Source organism: Arvicola amphibius, chromosome 2, assembly GCF_903992535.2.
Source record: "Arvicola amphibius chromosome 2, mArvAmp1.2, whole genome shotgun sequence".
Taxonomy (NCBI): Eukaryota; Metazoa; Chordata; class Mammalia; order Rodentia; family Cricetidae; genus Arvicola; species Arvicola amphibius.
Genome location: NC_052048.2, coordinates 144,274,386 through 144,291,383, shown reverse-complemented (window position 1 = coordinate 144,291,383; position 16,998 = coordinate 144,274,386). Strand labels below are relative to the sequence as shown.

The following is a 16,998-nucleotide window of genomic DNA, read 5'->3' as shown; positions in this document are numbered from 1 at the left end:
AGGTGTCTCTCCTCAGCAGATGCAACCTCTGGGCAAGGGCAATAGCCAGACACTGGGGACTGCCAGCTGACCAGCTGGAGGGAAAGCCAGTCTCTGGGCTGTTCCTATAGGGTGGGCATGCTGATTTTTCTCTTGTTCCACCCTTTGAGCCTATGTCTCAGCATAGCTTTAAAGATGTCCCCAACAAACACAGACATGTCCAACTCTAGGGAGATCGAGGCAGGAAGTATCGTGAGTTTAAGGGCAGCCTAGGCAGCCCTGCCTCAAAATAAAAACTAAAAAGGGGTCTGGGGACATAGCACAGTAGCATAATGCTTACCTAATGTGTGAGGCCCTAGGTTCATCCTCACTACAGAGGGTGGGAACCTCCTCAAGGAACCTTCTTCCTGGCCCACTCTCTCCACTCTTGCCCTTGTAACACCACACTTAGAAGGAAATTTGTCCCTGTGTCCTATACAATCTGGCCATGTGGCCATAGAAGTCGACACATACAAGAGAGAAGTGAGGAAGAAGGACCAGACCACGGCTGAAATGAGTCAGCAGGGCCTGCTGTGAACTACTGAGTCACAACAGTTCATTTTATTCTTGTGGTGTAGAGCAATTCTGGGAAATGAGTCAGACCACAGACATATTAAGATACTATTGACAACTGTCTTGTGGTTTCTTGCACAGCCCTTGTTTGTGAAGAATTTCTGCGTTTCACGTATTCTGCAATGATAACGATATTCCCAGGGCTTGTGAGGCTCCGATGTTTGGCTGTGTAGCTGGAGTGACAGGGAGACTATGCTCTACAGTTTAGTTCAGATGATTAACTATTGCATGCATGTGGCCGGTAGCCACCATTTGAGCAGCAGTTATATTTATTTTTTCAGGGCTGGGGATTGAATCCTGGGCTGAGCACATGCATGCTAGGCAAGGGCTGTAGCATTAAACTGTGTCTCTGGCCCTCTTTTTACCTCTCATTTGAAGACAATGTCTCACTGAGTTGCCCAACCCAGCCTTGAATTTGCTTTGTAGTGGAGGCATGCCTTCAACCTGCCACCTGCCTGCCTCAGCCTCTCCAGCTAACTGGTATCACAGGCCTGCATTACAGGCCTCCAGGCTTGGTTAAGGCATACTTTTTAGCAAAATGATACAGAATACTGTAAGAGGAAAGAGGCACAGGTAAAGATGTGATAAAAATTGCAAAGCAAAAAGAACAAATGGATTTAATATTTTTAAAAATCCCAAGTTGTGGTGGAGGGGTGTGTTACTGACAAGTTTTACAGAGCTCCCTTGTAAGCTTCATTAGCCTGCTGTCCTTTGGGGAGGTTTAGACGTGGCATACTTTGTGAGGATTATGAGTTAAGAGGGTATTTAATCTAAACACACCCTAAAAATATCCAGACTCTCACAATAAGATCAATTGCTATCAGTTGCTCTCCCCACACCCACTCTTCCAGAAGAAACGCCACAGCAGCCAGCTGGCGGTGCTCTCCAGAGAAGGCGGCTCTGTGGCCTCTGATGGGAAGAGGACGCAGAATGCACACAGCCACCCCCTGCTTCTTCTGCAGAGGCTGCTTCATGTCACTTTGCTCTGAATCCTGAGACTTTGCACGTTGGGAAGTAAAGCGGTTTTGCTGTGAACGCACAGCGTATTGCTGGCTGTCAGAGTTTCACAGGAGAGACAGGTGCAGAGCCCAACACCCCCAGAGGCAGTTGTGAGAGCGCAGTGATGTCACTGAGAGGCGGGTGCTGCCAGCACAGGAAGCACAAAGATGTGTCTCTTGTGAGTTTTCCATCTCTGATGTCGGGTGTCGGTCACTGTCCTTTTCTTGAGGGTAAGGGTCATGATGTAAAGACAGTGGCCACTTCCTTGGATCAGCTCATGGACAACGCTTGGGCAGGGACAGTGCCATGTCCTGCTCCAGTGTGCCATTCTCACGCTGCACAGCCATCTCCTCCTCACCCCAAACCTCCTTTAAATGCATGCTCAGGAGTGGATGAACACATATTAGGTGGTCCTTTTTATTTGTAGGGGCTGGAAAGATGGCTCATCAATTAAGAGCACTTGTTACTCTTGCAGAGGTGTGGGTTCGTTTCCCAGCACCCACATGATGGCTCAGATAATTTAAAACTAACTATTCATAACGCAGTTCCAGGGGATGCAATGTCCTCTTCTGACCTCCACCCTCTCCTGCCATCTGCCCTCTTCTGACTGCTTCCTTCTCCTGACCTCTGACCTCCACCCTTTCCTGCCCTCTGCCCTCTTCTGACCTCCACCCTGTCCTGCCCTCTGCCCTTTTCTGACCTCTGCCATCTCCTGACCTCTGACCTCCATGGGCACCAGGCTTGCATGTGGTGCACATATATACATAAATACAAAACACTCAAACACATTTTAAAAGTCTTTATTTGTGAGTTAATGTGATGTCATTCTTCATAAGAACCCACTCTCGTATTGAATCTATTTTCTGGATGCTTGCAGAGGTGTAGTAGCAAAGATGAAGGCATTTAAGCCATCACCCACTGCAGGCAAACTTACGAGGTCAGTGCTCATCCAATGGAGATAAGTGGTAAACAGTTAGATTGGCATCTAATTGCCTTACACTTTATAGAAACCCTTGATAATTGCCTTATACTTTATAGAAACCCTTGCTATATTGTTAGTTGCTTGAGACTGATTTAGAGAAGTTTGGGTGGAATTATTAGGGCTTTGCAAAGGCTGGGGAATGCAATGATGGCCTCCTTCCTTGAGACTACAATGTAGGTCTTCTCAGTCTGGAGTTTTGCTATGTAGCTTTATGTTGGAAGTGTTCTATTCAGAACAAGGGGTCCCCTAGTGTGAACGACGGTGTAGTGGGAATGGAGCAGGTTTGGTGGGAGCTGTGGATGGGTCAGGGCTTCTGTCCGCAGGGCTTGCAGACAAGTCCTTAAAGGCACATGTGAGGTGGTACCTCTTACAGTCCCACCTGAGCACATTCAGAGCCCCTACTTCAGCGAATGGACATGGCAGAGCTGCTATGACAACGCAATGGGCTACTAAAATGAAGTCTCCGTGCGTCTGTGAACTCAGGGCTCACACAGAATTCTCCTTCTTCCCTGTTATTAGCTGGGTAATGAACAGAGCTGACCAACGCTGCCTTTAGACTTTACAATGCTCTGGTGGTCTTGGGGAAGCAAACTCACCAGGGGAGGAGTGCTGCCGCCTTGAAAAGGTGTGAAAGAGTCCACTCCTGTCTCCACAAGTGCACCTCGGTGCTGTGGATTAATCCTTCTGTATACCTGAGTATGTATTACTCTCATTGATTAATAAAGAACTGACTGGCTGATAGCCAGGTGGAAATTCTAGGTGAGACAACCAAACTAGGAGAATGATGGGAAGAAGGGTGGAGTCAGAGGAGACATTAGCCAGCCATGGAGGAAGCAGGGTGTGTAGAAAATGAGGTAACAAGTCATAAGTCACGTGGCAAAGCATAGATATGAAATGTCTAATTTAAGTGTAAGAGTTAGCTAGTAACAAGCTTGAGCTATCAGCCATGCAGTTGTAATTTATATTAAGTCTCCGAATCAATTATCTGGGGAACAGCTGTCCATTACTTGGGAACTGGAAGGTGAGACGGAAACTCCACCCAGACCTCAGAGAACCTAGAAACAGGTGACAGCCACAGGCTCAAACATGTCCCCTTATTTAGCTGTCTCTACTATCTGTGGTCGTTTGGACCACTCTAGCTGTACATTCTGGGCTTTGCTAGAACTCCTGATACAGAAAACCATGAATGTCATAAAAGTATTCCTTCCTCAGATTTTAGAGTGACTTTCAATGGAGGAACAGGCGACGCAGCTGCCTAAATTGACTTCCTCAGGGAGAACCAGTTAACAACTGATGCAGGCACTGACAAGTGTGGAAGGCATCGCTGCACTGCTTGCAATAAAAACATCAGCAAAGTGCATCTCACTACTCTTGCTGATGTTAGCTTCTCCCAAATCCCTGCTCACCATTTTATCTTTAGCAATAGGTGAAATTTTCATTGTGATTTTCACACAGATTGCTCAACGTGGAAATAGTGAGTAGTTTCAATATGCTCAGAACAATGTCTATTGATGTCCATCTTTTGCATTTCTGACAGTTTCTCAGTTGCGCTGTTGGTTATTTTGATGTTGGTTTGTTGAGGTACACTTTTTTTGGTTCAAATGGTGGACAGCTTGTCTTGTCTCCTTGAATTTAGAAAACAAACTTCTTGGTTCTTCCACTGCTAGCTTATTATAACTAGTACCTAGAAGAACGTCAACAGTGGCTGTGGCAGCGGCCTCTACCGTCTTCCTGTGTCCATGGCATGACATCAATGTTTCTTAATAAACAAGATGGCGACTGTGGTTGAGATGGAAAACTTTGCTACAGGCAGGAGGGTAGTGGTTTATCAGGGTTTTAGCTTCTTTAACTACTGTCTGGCAGCTGAGGAGGTGCTCAGTCTGCACTACTTCACGGCTCTGGAATGCTTTAAGTTATATAGGAAATATTTTCAAATACTGAATCTTGTTTGCCCCCATAAGACATCTCAATCGTTTAAGACTCTGCCAGATTCTGTTGGTTGTTAGTTTATTTAGTTTTTGGCAATGTTATTAATAAGTGATCTTGTCTACTAGTATAGAGCAATTCTCTACTTTTTAAAAGTTCAATTGATTATTGTAATGTGTTTGGTGTTTTGCCTGTATGTTTGTGCTCCGCATGCATACAGTACCCATGGAGGCCGGAAAAGGGCATCAGATCCCTAGAACCCGAGTTGTAAATGGTTGTGAGCTGCCATGTGGGTGCTAGGAATTGAGCCCAGGTCCTTCACAAGAACATCAGGTGTTTTTAGTAGCTGAGCCATCTCTCCCATCCCCAGTTCCTCTCTCTTTGATCACCTTAGTTGCATCTGAACCTGTTTTAGGAAAGCATAGATTTCATTTCATGTCTAGATATCTCAACCGTGGTACTTTTCTGACTGTTCCTCCACCCTGGAAGGATTCTGCTGCCATCTTTTCAGAAAGTAAGACTTTCTTATCACAACCTGCCCGCTCTGACTTTCTCGACTAGGCATACCATTGAAGAGACTTCACCACGGTGAATGTAATTAGGAAGAATTCCGGGGTGCGCTGGGAGTTACAGGGGCTCCACTGATGGCGGTGGCAGTGAAAACACTTCTAAGGAGAGATAATATTGTTTGCAGTGAAGCTGAAGAATTAACAGTGAGTAGGGAAAGGGATTAGATGTGTTTCTAGGAAGAAGCAGAGCATACCCCAAGAGAAGTGGCAGCAAGACACTCTCAGGTCATCAAAGGAGTCGAAGGGCAGCGAGATCTATAGGCGGATGGCAGACATGGAGCTGGGTTCGGTCAGACAGGTCCTGACATTTTTCTTATGGAAAATAAAAAAATCACCTCAGGGTTCGTCATGTCCCCTCCCCTCACTGTGCTTCACAGAAACTGGTTTCTGATTCCCTTACTGGGACCCTCCTCCCCTTCTCGGCTTCTTCACACACATCCTCAGTGCATGTGAACAGGTGATTGTGGTCAAGTGAGCAGAGGCGCATTAGCTGAGACCTCTGAGGATGCTCAGGGGCTTCTCGCCTGCTCTTTCCTCTGTTCAGAAGCGCATCAACAACCACCGCTTCCTCCCCAAACAAGCTGTGGAAGCCCCTTCTCTTTTGACTTCTTGTCCTTCCTGAGTTCAGCTACATGATGAACTCTATGGCAAGGTAACCAGTTGGCCACACGTGAAAAGTAACTGTTTCCGGTTCTATGTGTGAAGAAGACCGAAGATGGTGGCTACAAAGTCCTCATGGATGGGAGAGAACTGTCCTTTTCTGTGTGAGCAGGGGGCAAAAATCCCAGCCACTCACTGGCCTCAAGTTCCTGAGTAAACATTTTCCATGAGCGATGACAAACAAAGCAAGAATAAAGCTCGGGTAGGGACTGCGAGAAAACTCAGAGCAGCTGAGTAAAACGAAAGCAAATTGACCGAGGCTTCAGGGACTCAAGTCCCTAAATGGTGGGCATTGCTGGAGTCCTGCTGAGACGACCCAGGGCCTGTTACTCCTGGAAACACAGCACCATGTGAAAGAGATGAGATCTGCACGCCTAACACTAAGAGCCTGGGCTTGCATACCACCTACTTAAGATGCGGGGCTCAAATAGAACACTCCAAAATAAAAACGCGTGGGAGATAATCGTTTCTTTGGAAAGTGTGTAATTCTATTCTTGTCTTTCGCCAACAATTACTGATGGCCTTGTTTTCATATTCTAATCGATCTTCACAAAGGGCACAGAAACTGAGCAAATACTGAAAGAAAATTCTAGACACAACTGTGCCATCCCATTTGGAAGACCAAAACCCCGAATTCACAGAGCAGTGGGCACCTAACACCCTCTAGTCAAGTGGGATGTGGTATTCATTCGAGCATTGACCCTCAGACAGGAGGTCCGGGGCAGTTTCTCACAGCAGGTGTGGGGAGATGCTTTCTCCTCTCTCCTTATCCTTGTGAACCAACCCAAAACTATGCTCTGTGTGTCAGTAACTCATTTCCTGTGGGGACAGAAGCTCTACGGAGTTAAGATTAACCAACCCTGGGTGAGTGAGTCCGAAGAGTTACAAAAGAAAGCATGGAGATGATTCCTAGGGGAGACAGTGATGTGTGACGGTCAGAGTGGTTAAGAATTTGATTCTGAAATCCAGAACAAATGTGTCTGTGCCGTCCTAACACCATAGATTCTCCTTTAACAATAAAATCAGAATTACAAACTGATAAAGGACTATATTTTGGCTTTTCTGTTAGTGTGACAAACATCTCACAGAAGCAACTTAAAGGAGCAGTGTGTATTTCGGGCCATGGCTGCAGAGGATTTCAGTCCATCAGAGCGGGGAAGGCAGGGCAGGCTGGCATAGGGAGCAGTGTGTATTTCGGGCCATGGCTGCAGAGGATTTCAGTCCATCAGAGCGGGGACAGCAGGGCAGGCACAGGGAGCTGAGTGCAGAGTGTGCGACCCGGTCTGGGAGCCTGACACTGAGTCTTCACTGTGGCTCAGTGAATTCCTGGTTCTGCTGTCTCTGAAGTTTGCTGGTGGCTGTAGGAATGGGACAGCAGGGAGGATGGGAGGGAGGGAGATGAAGAAATGCTTAGAATGAACGAAAAAATACACAGGCTACTTATGAAAAATATGCCACACTTTCAAAAGAATTTTCTTAATTCCTTCCACAATCTGGCTGAGTATGCTATTCTCTGCTTCTTGTCTTATCTTTTGGTCGTATTTTTCCCTAATTGCCTGTACCATCTCCTCTTTTTCCTGAGCACTAAGTTTCCCGAGAGCGTACTCTTCCTCTACTATTCTAATTTCATTCCGTTTTTGCTCAGTGTAAAGTGGCCTCAGGAGCGCTACTTGGTTCTCCAGCCTTTTCTCTGCATCCTTGTAGATGGCATCAGAGAAGTAGACGCCGCCATTGCTCTGCACCATGGCTTCCACCAGCTCCACCAGCTCCTGCACCTGCGTTTCTTGCTCAGCCTTCCCTGCTCTGTTGTTGATGGCCAGGCAGCGGTGGCCACACTCCTTGATGATGCTTTTTAGGTTTGTATCTGAACTTTCTAGGAAGTCCTTTAGGCTCTGCTCCTCCAGCTCGTCTTTGCGGGTGAACAAGACAACCATGTACTTCATGGCTGCCTCCCCAAAGATAGCCTTGATCCTAATGACAGTTTCTTGCTCTTCCTCAGTGTAGCGACCCAGCTGCAGTACCAGGATGATGGCGTGAGGCCCAGGGCAAGACTGGAGGACACACTTGCTGATTTCAATGCAGGTGGTTTCCAGCTTGACCTTGGTGTCAAAGAGCCCTGGGGTGTCAACAAGCAGGAGTTCTCTCTCCTTCCACTTGCGGGATGCTTTCTGACAGGTCTTAGTGACAGCATGGGGTGCAATTCTAGAATCAAATTTCCTTTGCCCCAGGATAGTGTTTGCTGTGGCACTTTTCCCACTCCCTGTCTTCCCTACCAGAACAATCCTCAGAGAGTTGTCACTGGGCTCAGCCATGATCTTCTTAGAAGGTTCTGGACTCCAGGGGTCTTGAGTACATGTCAAAGGGAAGAAAATAGTTTAGATAAACTGGAAGCCACACTGACCCTTCCGACCTTTTGATCTTTCCCATCTGCAAAGGTTCTCATACTCAGGGGCAATAGCAGATACCTGTGGGGTTTAGCAACACAAAGTGTTTGGAGTCGACTAGCTCGGGACTGTAGGTGACCATCCCACTCTAAGGAGAAAACAGAGACGCTAATGTCTGGATTTTAAATCACAGTGTAAATGTGCAGAAATATGCCCTTTCAGGTTTGAACCACATGGATGCAGACAGTAAGAGAGTCCAGGGAGCCATGAGATACGTTCCAAATTACCTCTTAGGCTCCTCATCAAAATGTTCAGCTTCCCATAGTGTCTCAGAACAATTTTATTAGTGATATTGAGCCTCGGGTGACTGGAGAATTCCAATGCTATTCTACTCTCCAGAACCCAGGGAAAGAAAGAGCTTCCACATGCTTTCTGGGAGGCAAAGGAAACTCACAGGTCAAAGCTGACAATAACTGAGAAAAATACAAGTAAATCTCATATATAATTATCGTTGCCAAATCCTAATAGAATATTAGCAAGCTCGAATCCCATGGAATTTATAAACATGGCACATTATGGCAAAGCGGGTTTCCGTAGAGTGCCTGGGCTCAGGAAGAGGAAGTTATTACCAAAACCCACAGCCCGAGTTCACACTGTGGGACACTGTAGGAAATGTGGGCGGACGCAAGCTTCCCATGTGTTTATCCTTCTCTCTCTGTCTCTGTCTCATCCACCGAGTCCCCACGCTAGCAGGTTAGTGGGGAAAATCTTTTCTGCTAGAGTCCAGAAGTTTCCACCTCGCATTCCCTAAGTATCTGAAGAATTAGACAACTCGGAGAGAACGAGAACCAGAGAGACAGTACACTATCCACTGGAAAACTGCAGATAAAATACTCTATCAAATATTAGGCTGTACCCAGCAATCTGTTCCTTGCAGGTATATGGATCAGCATACAAAAAGTAGCATTGAACAAATGCCTAAATAATCTACAAATATAATGAATAACAATATCATTAAAAAGTACAAAAGTTAAAGTCAACCCTGAGCACTAGAAATTACATAAATATAGTACTCAGATATGAAATTCTCAGAGAATTAAACACACGTGCACATACAAAGAATGTAGATAGGAAAAGTGAGAGGCTGGTGGGATACCAGAGTGTCTTTCCTGATTCTGCCTGCTAAGCCAGAGCAGTAAAAACAAGCCCATCAAGAGACCTGATCTTGGTATTTAAGGTCCACCACTTAGCGAAAGGTCCCTAGACAACGGTAAGTCCAGCATATATTTCTCATCCCCACATTTAGCGGAAGTCTGGATTACGCAGCACGTTCTGTTGGTACAGGTGTGGGGAGGGCAGAAACTGTCAGACAGCAGATGGGAAAGCTAAGCCGCACAGGCCTGTGAAAGACCATCACTGAAGGATTTGCCCAGGGTACCACAATATCAAATGTGACGATGCACCCAAGGACACGCTGAGAACAACAGGAGAGAAGTGTGCAGAGCCTCGCTCGTGGGAGTGATAGCTATAAAAGGCAAAGCAAAGAATGATCCCATTTGCCCTGACTAGGAGACTGGTGGACCAACGCACACGCACACCGAGGATGTGCTCTGTCCCATGGGACGTCACAGAGCAACTGCCCAGGACCCGGAGGTGGGGAAATGGGCCCCTCACCTTCTCTGTGCGTGTGTACTATTCTCTCTAGTAAAGAGTTATGGGTGTATGCATTTTCCAAGCACAGTTCACTACGCACTGCTCCACCCATGTGCACACTTCGTGGGAGTCTGGATGGGGAATCGATTTCTTTCCTGGTTCTATAGGTAAGAAAACTGTTGTTCCAACATGCCCAACACCTGCCATAGGTCCCCATACTCACTCTGTCCAGGGCAGGCACTGAAGGCCAAGACCCTCTGACTCCACCAAACTCCCTCATAACAGGGCCCTAAGCAATTGCTTCCTGGGTCATCCTCAGGTCATGGTTCTAAAGGCTGGTGGACATCACACCAGATGTGCCACCAGGAACAAGAGGGGTGAGAACAGCCCTCCCTCTAGGAAGAGGAGCTGCGCACAAGTCTACCCTAGGGATGCCAGGTGAGGGCCACCCATCTCTCTGTTGCTTTTCATACTAACAAGCCAAGCTTGGGAGGCAGAAACACTCATCTCAAAACTTTCTAAAGTGCTTCTAGGAAGACCCCGAGAACCCGAAGCTCAGAAGCGAACAGAGAAAGTGCCTAGAAGACTGCAGAGAGAGAGCAGGGCCTAGACCACTCTGGAGAACCCTAAACCCTTTGAGATGCAGTTCCCTCCCCTTGTAAAGGGACTGTGCAACCAACCCATCAGGCTGGCTCCAGGACTCCACGGGGCAAGTTCTGGAAAGGTCGCCTGTGGTGCTGAGTGTGACCACCACTCAAGACTGAGGCACTTTTTGTGTAAATCTGTTTGGATGAAGAAAATATGCAAAGGGCAGAAACCATAGCTCAGCAGCACGGCATTGGCCCAGCGTGTGCATGGCCCTTTGTTAGATTCCCCAGCACCATGAAAGAGGACCCAGACCACAAACACTGCAGCTCCCAGGCTCAGTCAGAACTACAGGCACCCTGGTCCTTCAGCACAGCCTGTCCTGTTCTAGAGCTCACACCCTCCACCCCAGCCCCCATACTTTCAGGGTCATGGCCTCTTTCCTGAGAAGCACAAGGTGGACCCAGACGTGGAGTCAGCAACAGGATTTCAATCTTGCCCACTTTGATGTTCCTCTGACAGTCATTGGTGCACTGAGATTTGATGTGAGCAATTGAAGGGAGTTAGGGCACATTCACACTTGGTGACCTGCCTCCTAGTTCTGAAGATCTGCCTCAGGGGCAGCAGTGACATCTTAAGGAAAAGTGATGGGTTTTCAGGCAACCGCATCTAACGACATGGGTAGAAACCACCTATCAAGCAAGTCTTTCTTGTTAGTCATGAGATGATGAACCACATACTAGGCAGTCTCGGTATCCTTCCAGGGCCTCTCAATCTCACACTGAGTGCCTGGGCTGCACCATGGCCATCATACCCAGTCCCCGTCCCACGTGCGCTGTGTCCTCCATCCCACCCGGCTCACCTTCTCCTGCAGGACCGTTGAGTTCCCATACGTCCTCAAGGAAGCTGGCTGCACGGCCACTCCTGCTGCAGTTCTGCAAGCCCTGAGCATAGAAGCTGGAGGGGTGGGGCCAGGGTAACAGGTTTCAGTCTGAAGAACAGAGGAAACAGCTCTGTGCTGTGGTTGAACCTTCAGCTTAGGGCTAGGTGAATCTCTTCCTTTCGTACTTGCTGTGATAGCGAGTCACAACCAGGGATTATGTTTGGCGCTGACTCTGAAGACCCAGTTCAGGGGTCCACATGCAGCCTAGGACACTTTATCGTTTGCTGTAGGACTGCATGCTGCTCTTTGCATAAGTGTGACCCTGATCTCCAAACAGAGAGGACTTCTAACAACTGACAGGGCTCAGATGAGTGCCCACCAGCCCTAGCCACACTTGAGGTTCACTCTGATCTGAGCAGTAACCTCCTGAAAGGTCACCCTCCATGCTCGGGTAGCTCCTAATCATTGATTAGTCAGGATGGAGATGGAAAGGCACTTCCTTTAGTGCCCGTTTGAGACAGGGCAGAGTTGCACCTAAGCTCCCAAGCTCCAACTGAACTGACTCTCTGGGTCTTCTTGGTACTAATCACAGCCTGGTGTTTTCTATTTACTTCAGTGGCCTAAAGTGTTGGCCCTAGAAGCCACCATCAGTCCATTGGCACCTACATATCTCCATGTAACTATCTGTTACATGTGTTAGAATGTGTACTCATCCTAGGAGCTCCAGAAAGTTCTATCTAACCATCTCATCTGAGCTGAGGGCTCAGTTTTGGGGAGGGTCCAGGCTTAACTTTTACTCAGGTTGTGGTACTTGAGGCCGTCCAGGGTGATGGTAGTGATTACATCTTGCAGTGTAATTACTTTAGTCTTTTGAGAAGCTGGTTCTGTTTGTGGGTTACATAAATCTCTACACAACAACTAGCTTGCTATCCTTGTTATTTATGGTAGGTGTGTATTCAGAAGGAGAGCAGCCAGAAGGCTATGTGTGTGGCTGTTCCTGGATAGATAGGAACAAAAGCTTTATTTCACCCCAGATAGGGCACCAATGACAGATCACAGAGAGAATTCCAATCACAGCTCTTAGTGAAGCAGTAAGTTTATCAGGGTCCCATACAGGAGGATGTGCAAGGACTGACTTACAGGAGTATAGATGACTCAAAGGCAGTTGCCTCACTGAAAAAGCCCATCCCATCATGCAGCAGCTTTCTTGACTCATGAAAGCTGCATTCCTGAGGCTCTCTGAAAAATTTTTCATCAATCCCTCAGAAAAGTTTGCTCTTTCCAGTGAGTACTGTGGCCAGCACAACCTTGAGTGGACCTCCAGAAGTCTTGTTAGTTTCAGGATCTTCCTGTGTCTTGTATGTTGTTTGTTTTACTTCCTAAGTCTTATGAGCATCCCTCCTCCTCCCCTATGGAAATGTTTCAATTCAGAGACAATTGTTACATCACAGAGGTTAAAAACTCTGACAAGACAAGAAGCCAGGATAAGGGGAAAAGAACTCGCTCTCGGGAGAACATTCTTGGGTCCCAAAGCTACCTTAGTACTTTCTGGGGACACATTCCCAATGACTTAAAAAAATCCCCCATGGAAGTCTATTCCCCTCTTTTATTAACAGTTTACACACACACACACACACACACACACACACACACACCTTTTAGTTGTTCTTACCCCTCATGGCCCTCTCATTCTGCTCCCTGTCTCAGTGAAACCTTCTACTTTCTCTAAGCCCCCCTCTACTTTCACATCTTCTTGCTGTGTGTGATACACAGCTTGATTAGAGTTGCTTGTACGAGCATGGATTATTTTAAGGAGCCTTGGCAACTTACCAGTAGCTATACCACTGAAGAAAATGGTACCCTCTTTTCTAGCCATCTCTTGCTGCCATTAGTTCTTCAGAGAGAGGTGGGGATGAAATGTTGATGAGCACAGCCTTGTTCTTGTTCTGTGCAGTGAATTCATGAGTACAAAGGCCATATAATATCCAAAAGCCTTTTTCCCCATCCTCTGGTACTTATATTCCTTCTGCCTCATTCCATGAGCCTTGGAAGAGATGATGTAGTTCTTCCATTTAGGGCCACGAATTCCATTATCACTCATTCTTGATGACCAGCAGTGAATGCACACACTAACTGTTGTCACAGAAAATAGAAACTTCTCTGACTGAGGCTGAGATAAACAGTGGTGGATATAAACATGAGTATTTAGAGACAGCTTGGCAACAGGACCATTTAGGAAAACCATAGTAGAAAGCTTCCCCCAAGGCCTGTGACCTTGTGTGCCACAGTTCCTGGCCAGGTAAACAGTACCTGGCATAGGTTCTCTCATATGGAGTGGGCCTCAAACCCAAGGAGAAAGCATTTGGCGGTCCTGATAACAGTCATACCGCTTTCACATCGGAAGGCACACATTGCCTGGCAGGTCATTACTGTGGACTGCAGGATCCATAGTCGGCTCTTAAATCCATAGTTTATCTCTTAAATGTACCATTACCTGTTAACACCTTCACTCCAAGGACCAAACTTCCAATGAATAAACCTCTGGGAGACATTTAAACCATAGCCAAGCCTTAGAAGCATTCAAATAGATGCTCAGACTGTATTTCTTTTGCTTGACCATCCACCATGAATCTTACTTGTACATGTCCTAACATTTAATTACCTTAGCATTCTTACTTAGCAATAAAGGGCTATCATATCCGTGTGTGTGAGTGTGTGTGATGTGTGTGTGTGTGGTGTGTATGTGTAGTGTGTGTATGGTGTGTATGTGTGTGTGGTGTGTGTATGTGTGGTGTGTGGTGTGTTTGTGGTGTGTGTGTGTGAATGTGTGTGTATGTGTGTGTGGTGTGTATGTTGTGTTTGTGTGTGTGTGATGTATGTGGTGTGTGTGTGATGTGTGTATGTGGTGTGTGGTGTATGTGTGTGTATGTGTGGTGTGTGTGTCCATGAGTGAGCATGCCATTGCTGAATCAAAGCAGTTGATGTATTTCATAAAATGTTTATCAAGATCTTTTTAGGAGGAGGTACTTTCTTTGATAAGCAATTTGATAGCAGTTTTTCCCATCATTAGTGAAGAGACATCATGAAATGCTTAAGAAACTGAAATAATTCTAGCAAGGACACAGAACCAACATAGAGATCTCAGCCAGTCTTCTGCATTGTAACACAAACCTGTAAGAAAGATGTCAGCCAACAGTCCTGTCCACTGCAGCCAGAAACAAACAAGCAAACAAAAATGGGATAAACACAACCACGTTAAACTGGATCCTTGAACAGAGAGGTGAAAGACCTTGCCAAAAAACAAAACAAAACAAACAAAACAAAAAAATTTAAGACAGTGAAGATATTGAAGGCGATTCCCCAAGCCCTGTGTGTGAGGGCACATGCGCGCACAGAGGGGACTTCCTCTAGGATCCTGGATTAGGTACAAATGACACCAAACACCTGTTTTCCCAGAGGGATCCTTAATTAAGCAGGGAAGAAAAGTTAAAGTGACTGCTCTCTGACTCAGGCAGGAATCAGCAGCAAATGACCTTGCAGGTGTCATTTTTTAAGAGGAGAAAAGGGGAGGGGTCTGTGTTAGAATGGACTAGCATGTGGTGGTAAAGGAGAGGGGACAAGGAGAAGGGGCAGGGATATTTGTTCTGGAGGGACAAAGGACTGCCTCTGGACAGAAGGGAGACTACGCAGCACATAGAAAATGGCCATTTATAAAGGTAAAGGGAGAACCCCCATGTTAGGATGAGGTGTTCAGTTTTGATTGGGCATGTTAATTGCGTGAGCCAAGGGAGGCTTTTGGTTGTTGGACTTTGATAGTGGACCTTGGTAGTAACCTCAGGGGGAGGAAGTGGCCAAATAAGGGAATAGACCTGGTGGCTGGCTTCAGGAATGTGATCTAATGGTTTTCAGCAAAGCAAAGGGAATGGGAAGAAGGAAGGACAGGCCTATCGGAGCCAAGTGCTCAAGTGGGTTGCTATCCCTCCAGCTGTTAGAGAGCTTGCTGGAGATGGGAAGCCTCCCATGAGCACAGGTTGACAGAGTTAACACTGTAAAAACTGCAACATTGTTCAAAGAAATCTACAAAAACACAATCCCCGTCAAAATTCTAACGACCCTGGGTAGAGGTGTCCCTCACCTTTAATCCCAGCACTCGGCAGGCAGAGGCAGGCAGAGCTCCATGAGTTCAAGGTCAGCCTGGTCGACAAGAGTTAGTTCCAGGTCAAGCTCCAAAGCTACAGAGAAACCCTGTCTCAAAAAAAAAAAAAAAAAAGAAAGAAAGGCCAGGCGGTGGTGGCACACGCCTTTAATCCCAGCACTTGGGAGGCAGAGGCAGGCGGATCTCTGAGTTCGAGGCCAGCCTGGTCTACAAGAGCTAGTTCCAGGACAGGCTCTAGAAACTACAGGGAAACCCTGTCTCGAAAAACCAACAAGAAAGAAAGAAGGAAGGAAGGAAGGAAGGAAGAAAAGAAAAATACAAAAAGGATCGAAGGCAGAGAGAGAGAGCCTGAAAACTATAGAGAAAAGCTGAGCTTCAAGATGGTGGTGTCGGCAAGAACGTCGGGAAGGACTTTCATAGCACAGATGTAACCCCAGGACTCAGCCAGGGGATTATGTGAAACTCAGTCTCTGCACGTGCGAGGAGCAATTGAAAGAATTAAGAGGCAGCATACAGAATGGGAAATAAGGTTGAGCTACAATCAGATGGGGTTAATATCTAGAATAGATAGAGAACTGGGCCATCTGATTATCTTCTGATGCTGAGCCTATCTGGCCAAAACCACACACCCGTGTACAAACCACGGAAAATGGGTTGATGGGGTTTGGTACTGTTGGCCACACAGTATCCCATCATAAACTACTTCCAAAGCCCGGGGCTCAATCCTGAGTTTATTGCACTGGTGTCTGGTTTGGTTGGGTTTTTAACAGAGTGAGCTGGGCCCAGCTCAGCACCTCTAGGCTTCTGCGGTTCTATGGAGCATAATAAAAAGAGAATTAATAGCATCTATACCTGTATCTGTAACTCTATATCCTGACTCCATGTTTTCTATGGACCTAGATCCAGTATCTGATCTATACTGAACGTCCAGTGTGCCCATGGGTTCGGCAGCCGTGGACTCAGTCAAATGCAGATGAAATGTGGTCAGGCCTACAAGGCTTGATCGATCCTGAGCATGCACGGTCGTTGTTTCTCACGGTTCTTCTCTGGCCAGCACAGAGTGGCAGCTATTGACAGAACCAGCGCACTGTGCTATGACTGTGAGTGACCCGGAGATGATCTGAAGCGCAGGGGGACTGTTTGCAGGTTACATGCAAATTCAGGGCCCGTTGGTGTAACGTCCTTGAATAGCCCCAGAAATCCCCCACAGGGACCAAAGGACAACTGTATCTGCGGTTTATTTTTATCTGTGCTGAGAGAGAGAAGGAGATAGATAGGTAGATAGATAGATGGATAGATAGGTAGGGAGAGAGAGAGAGAGAGAGAGAGAGAGAGAGGAGAGAGAGAGACTTTTAAGTAGCCATTTCACACAACTGTAGGAACTCAAAAGGCCAAGTGCAGAGGCCAGGCCAGCAGGCTGGATCTAAGCCAGGGGAGGGAGGGTACTTCTGTCCACCGACCAAAATCCACTGACCAAGCCAGGCAGGCTTGAAACTGGGGGGAGTTTTCTGTTTCCCCTTTCTCTCTTCTAATTAATATTTTTAGTCAGTGTACAGACAAGTGGGTTTCATTATGACATTCCATGTCTGTCATTGTACTTAGCTCATCTC

General features: G+C 46.7%; 1 protein-coding gene across 1 annotated transcript; it reads right to left on the bottom strand.

The window, feature by feature from the left end:
- Window positions 1-6,133: 6,133 nt before the first annotated feature.
- On the bottom strand, window positions 6,134-11,324 carry LOC119807939 (GTPase IMAP family member 7-like). Its single transcript, XM_038320180.1, has 2 exons — window positions 11,212-11,324; window positions 6,134-8,071 (listed from the first exon to the last, which is right to left on the bottom strand). Exon 2 carries the CDS (start codon window positions 8,037-8,039, stop codon window positions 7,164-7,166), a length of 876 nt encoding a protein of 291 aa, XP_038176108.1. The 5' UTR covers window positions 8,040-8,071; window positions 11,212-11,324; the 3' UTR covers window positions 6,134-7,163.
- Window positions 11,325-16,998: the final 5,674 nt, after the last annotated feature.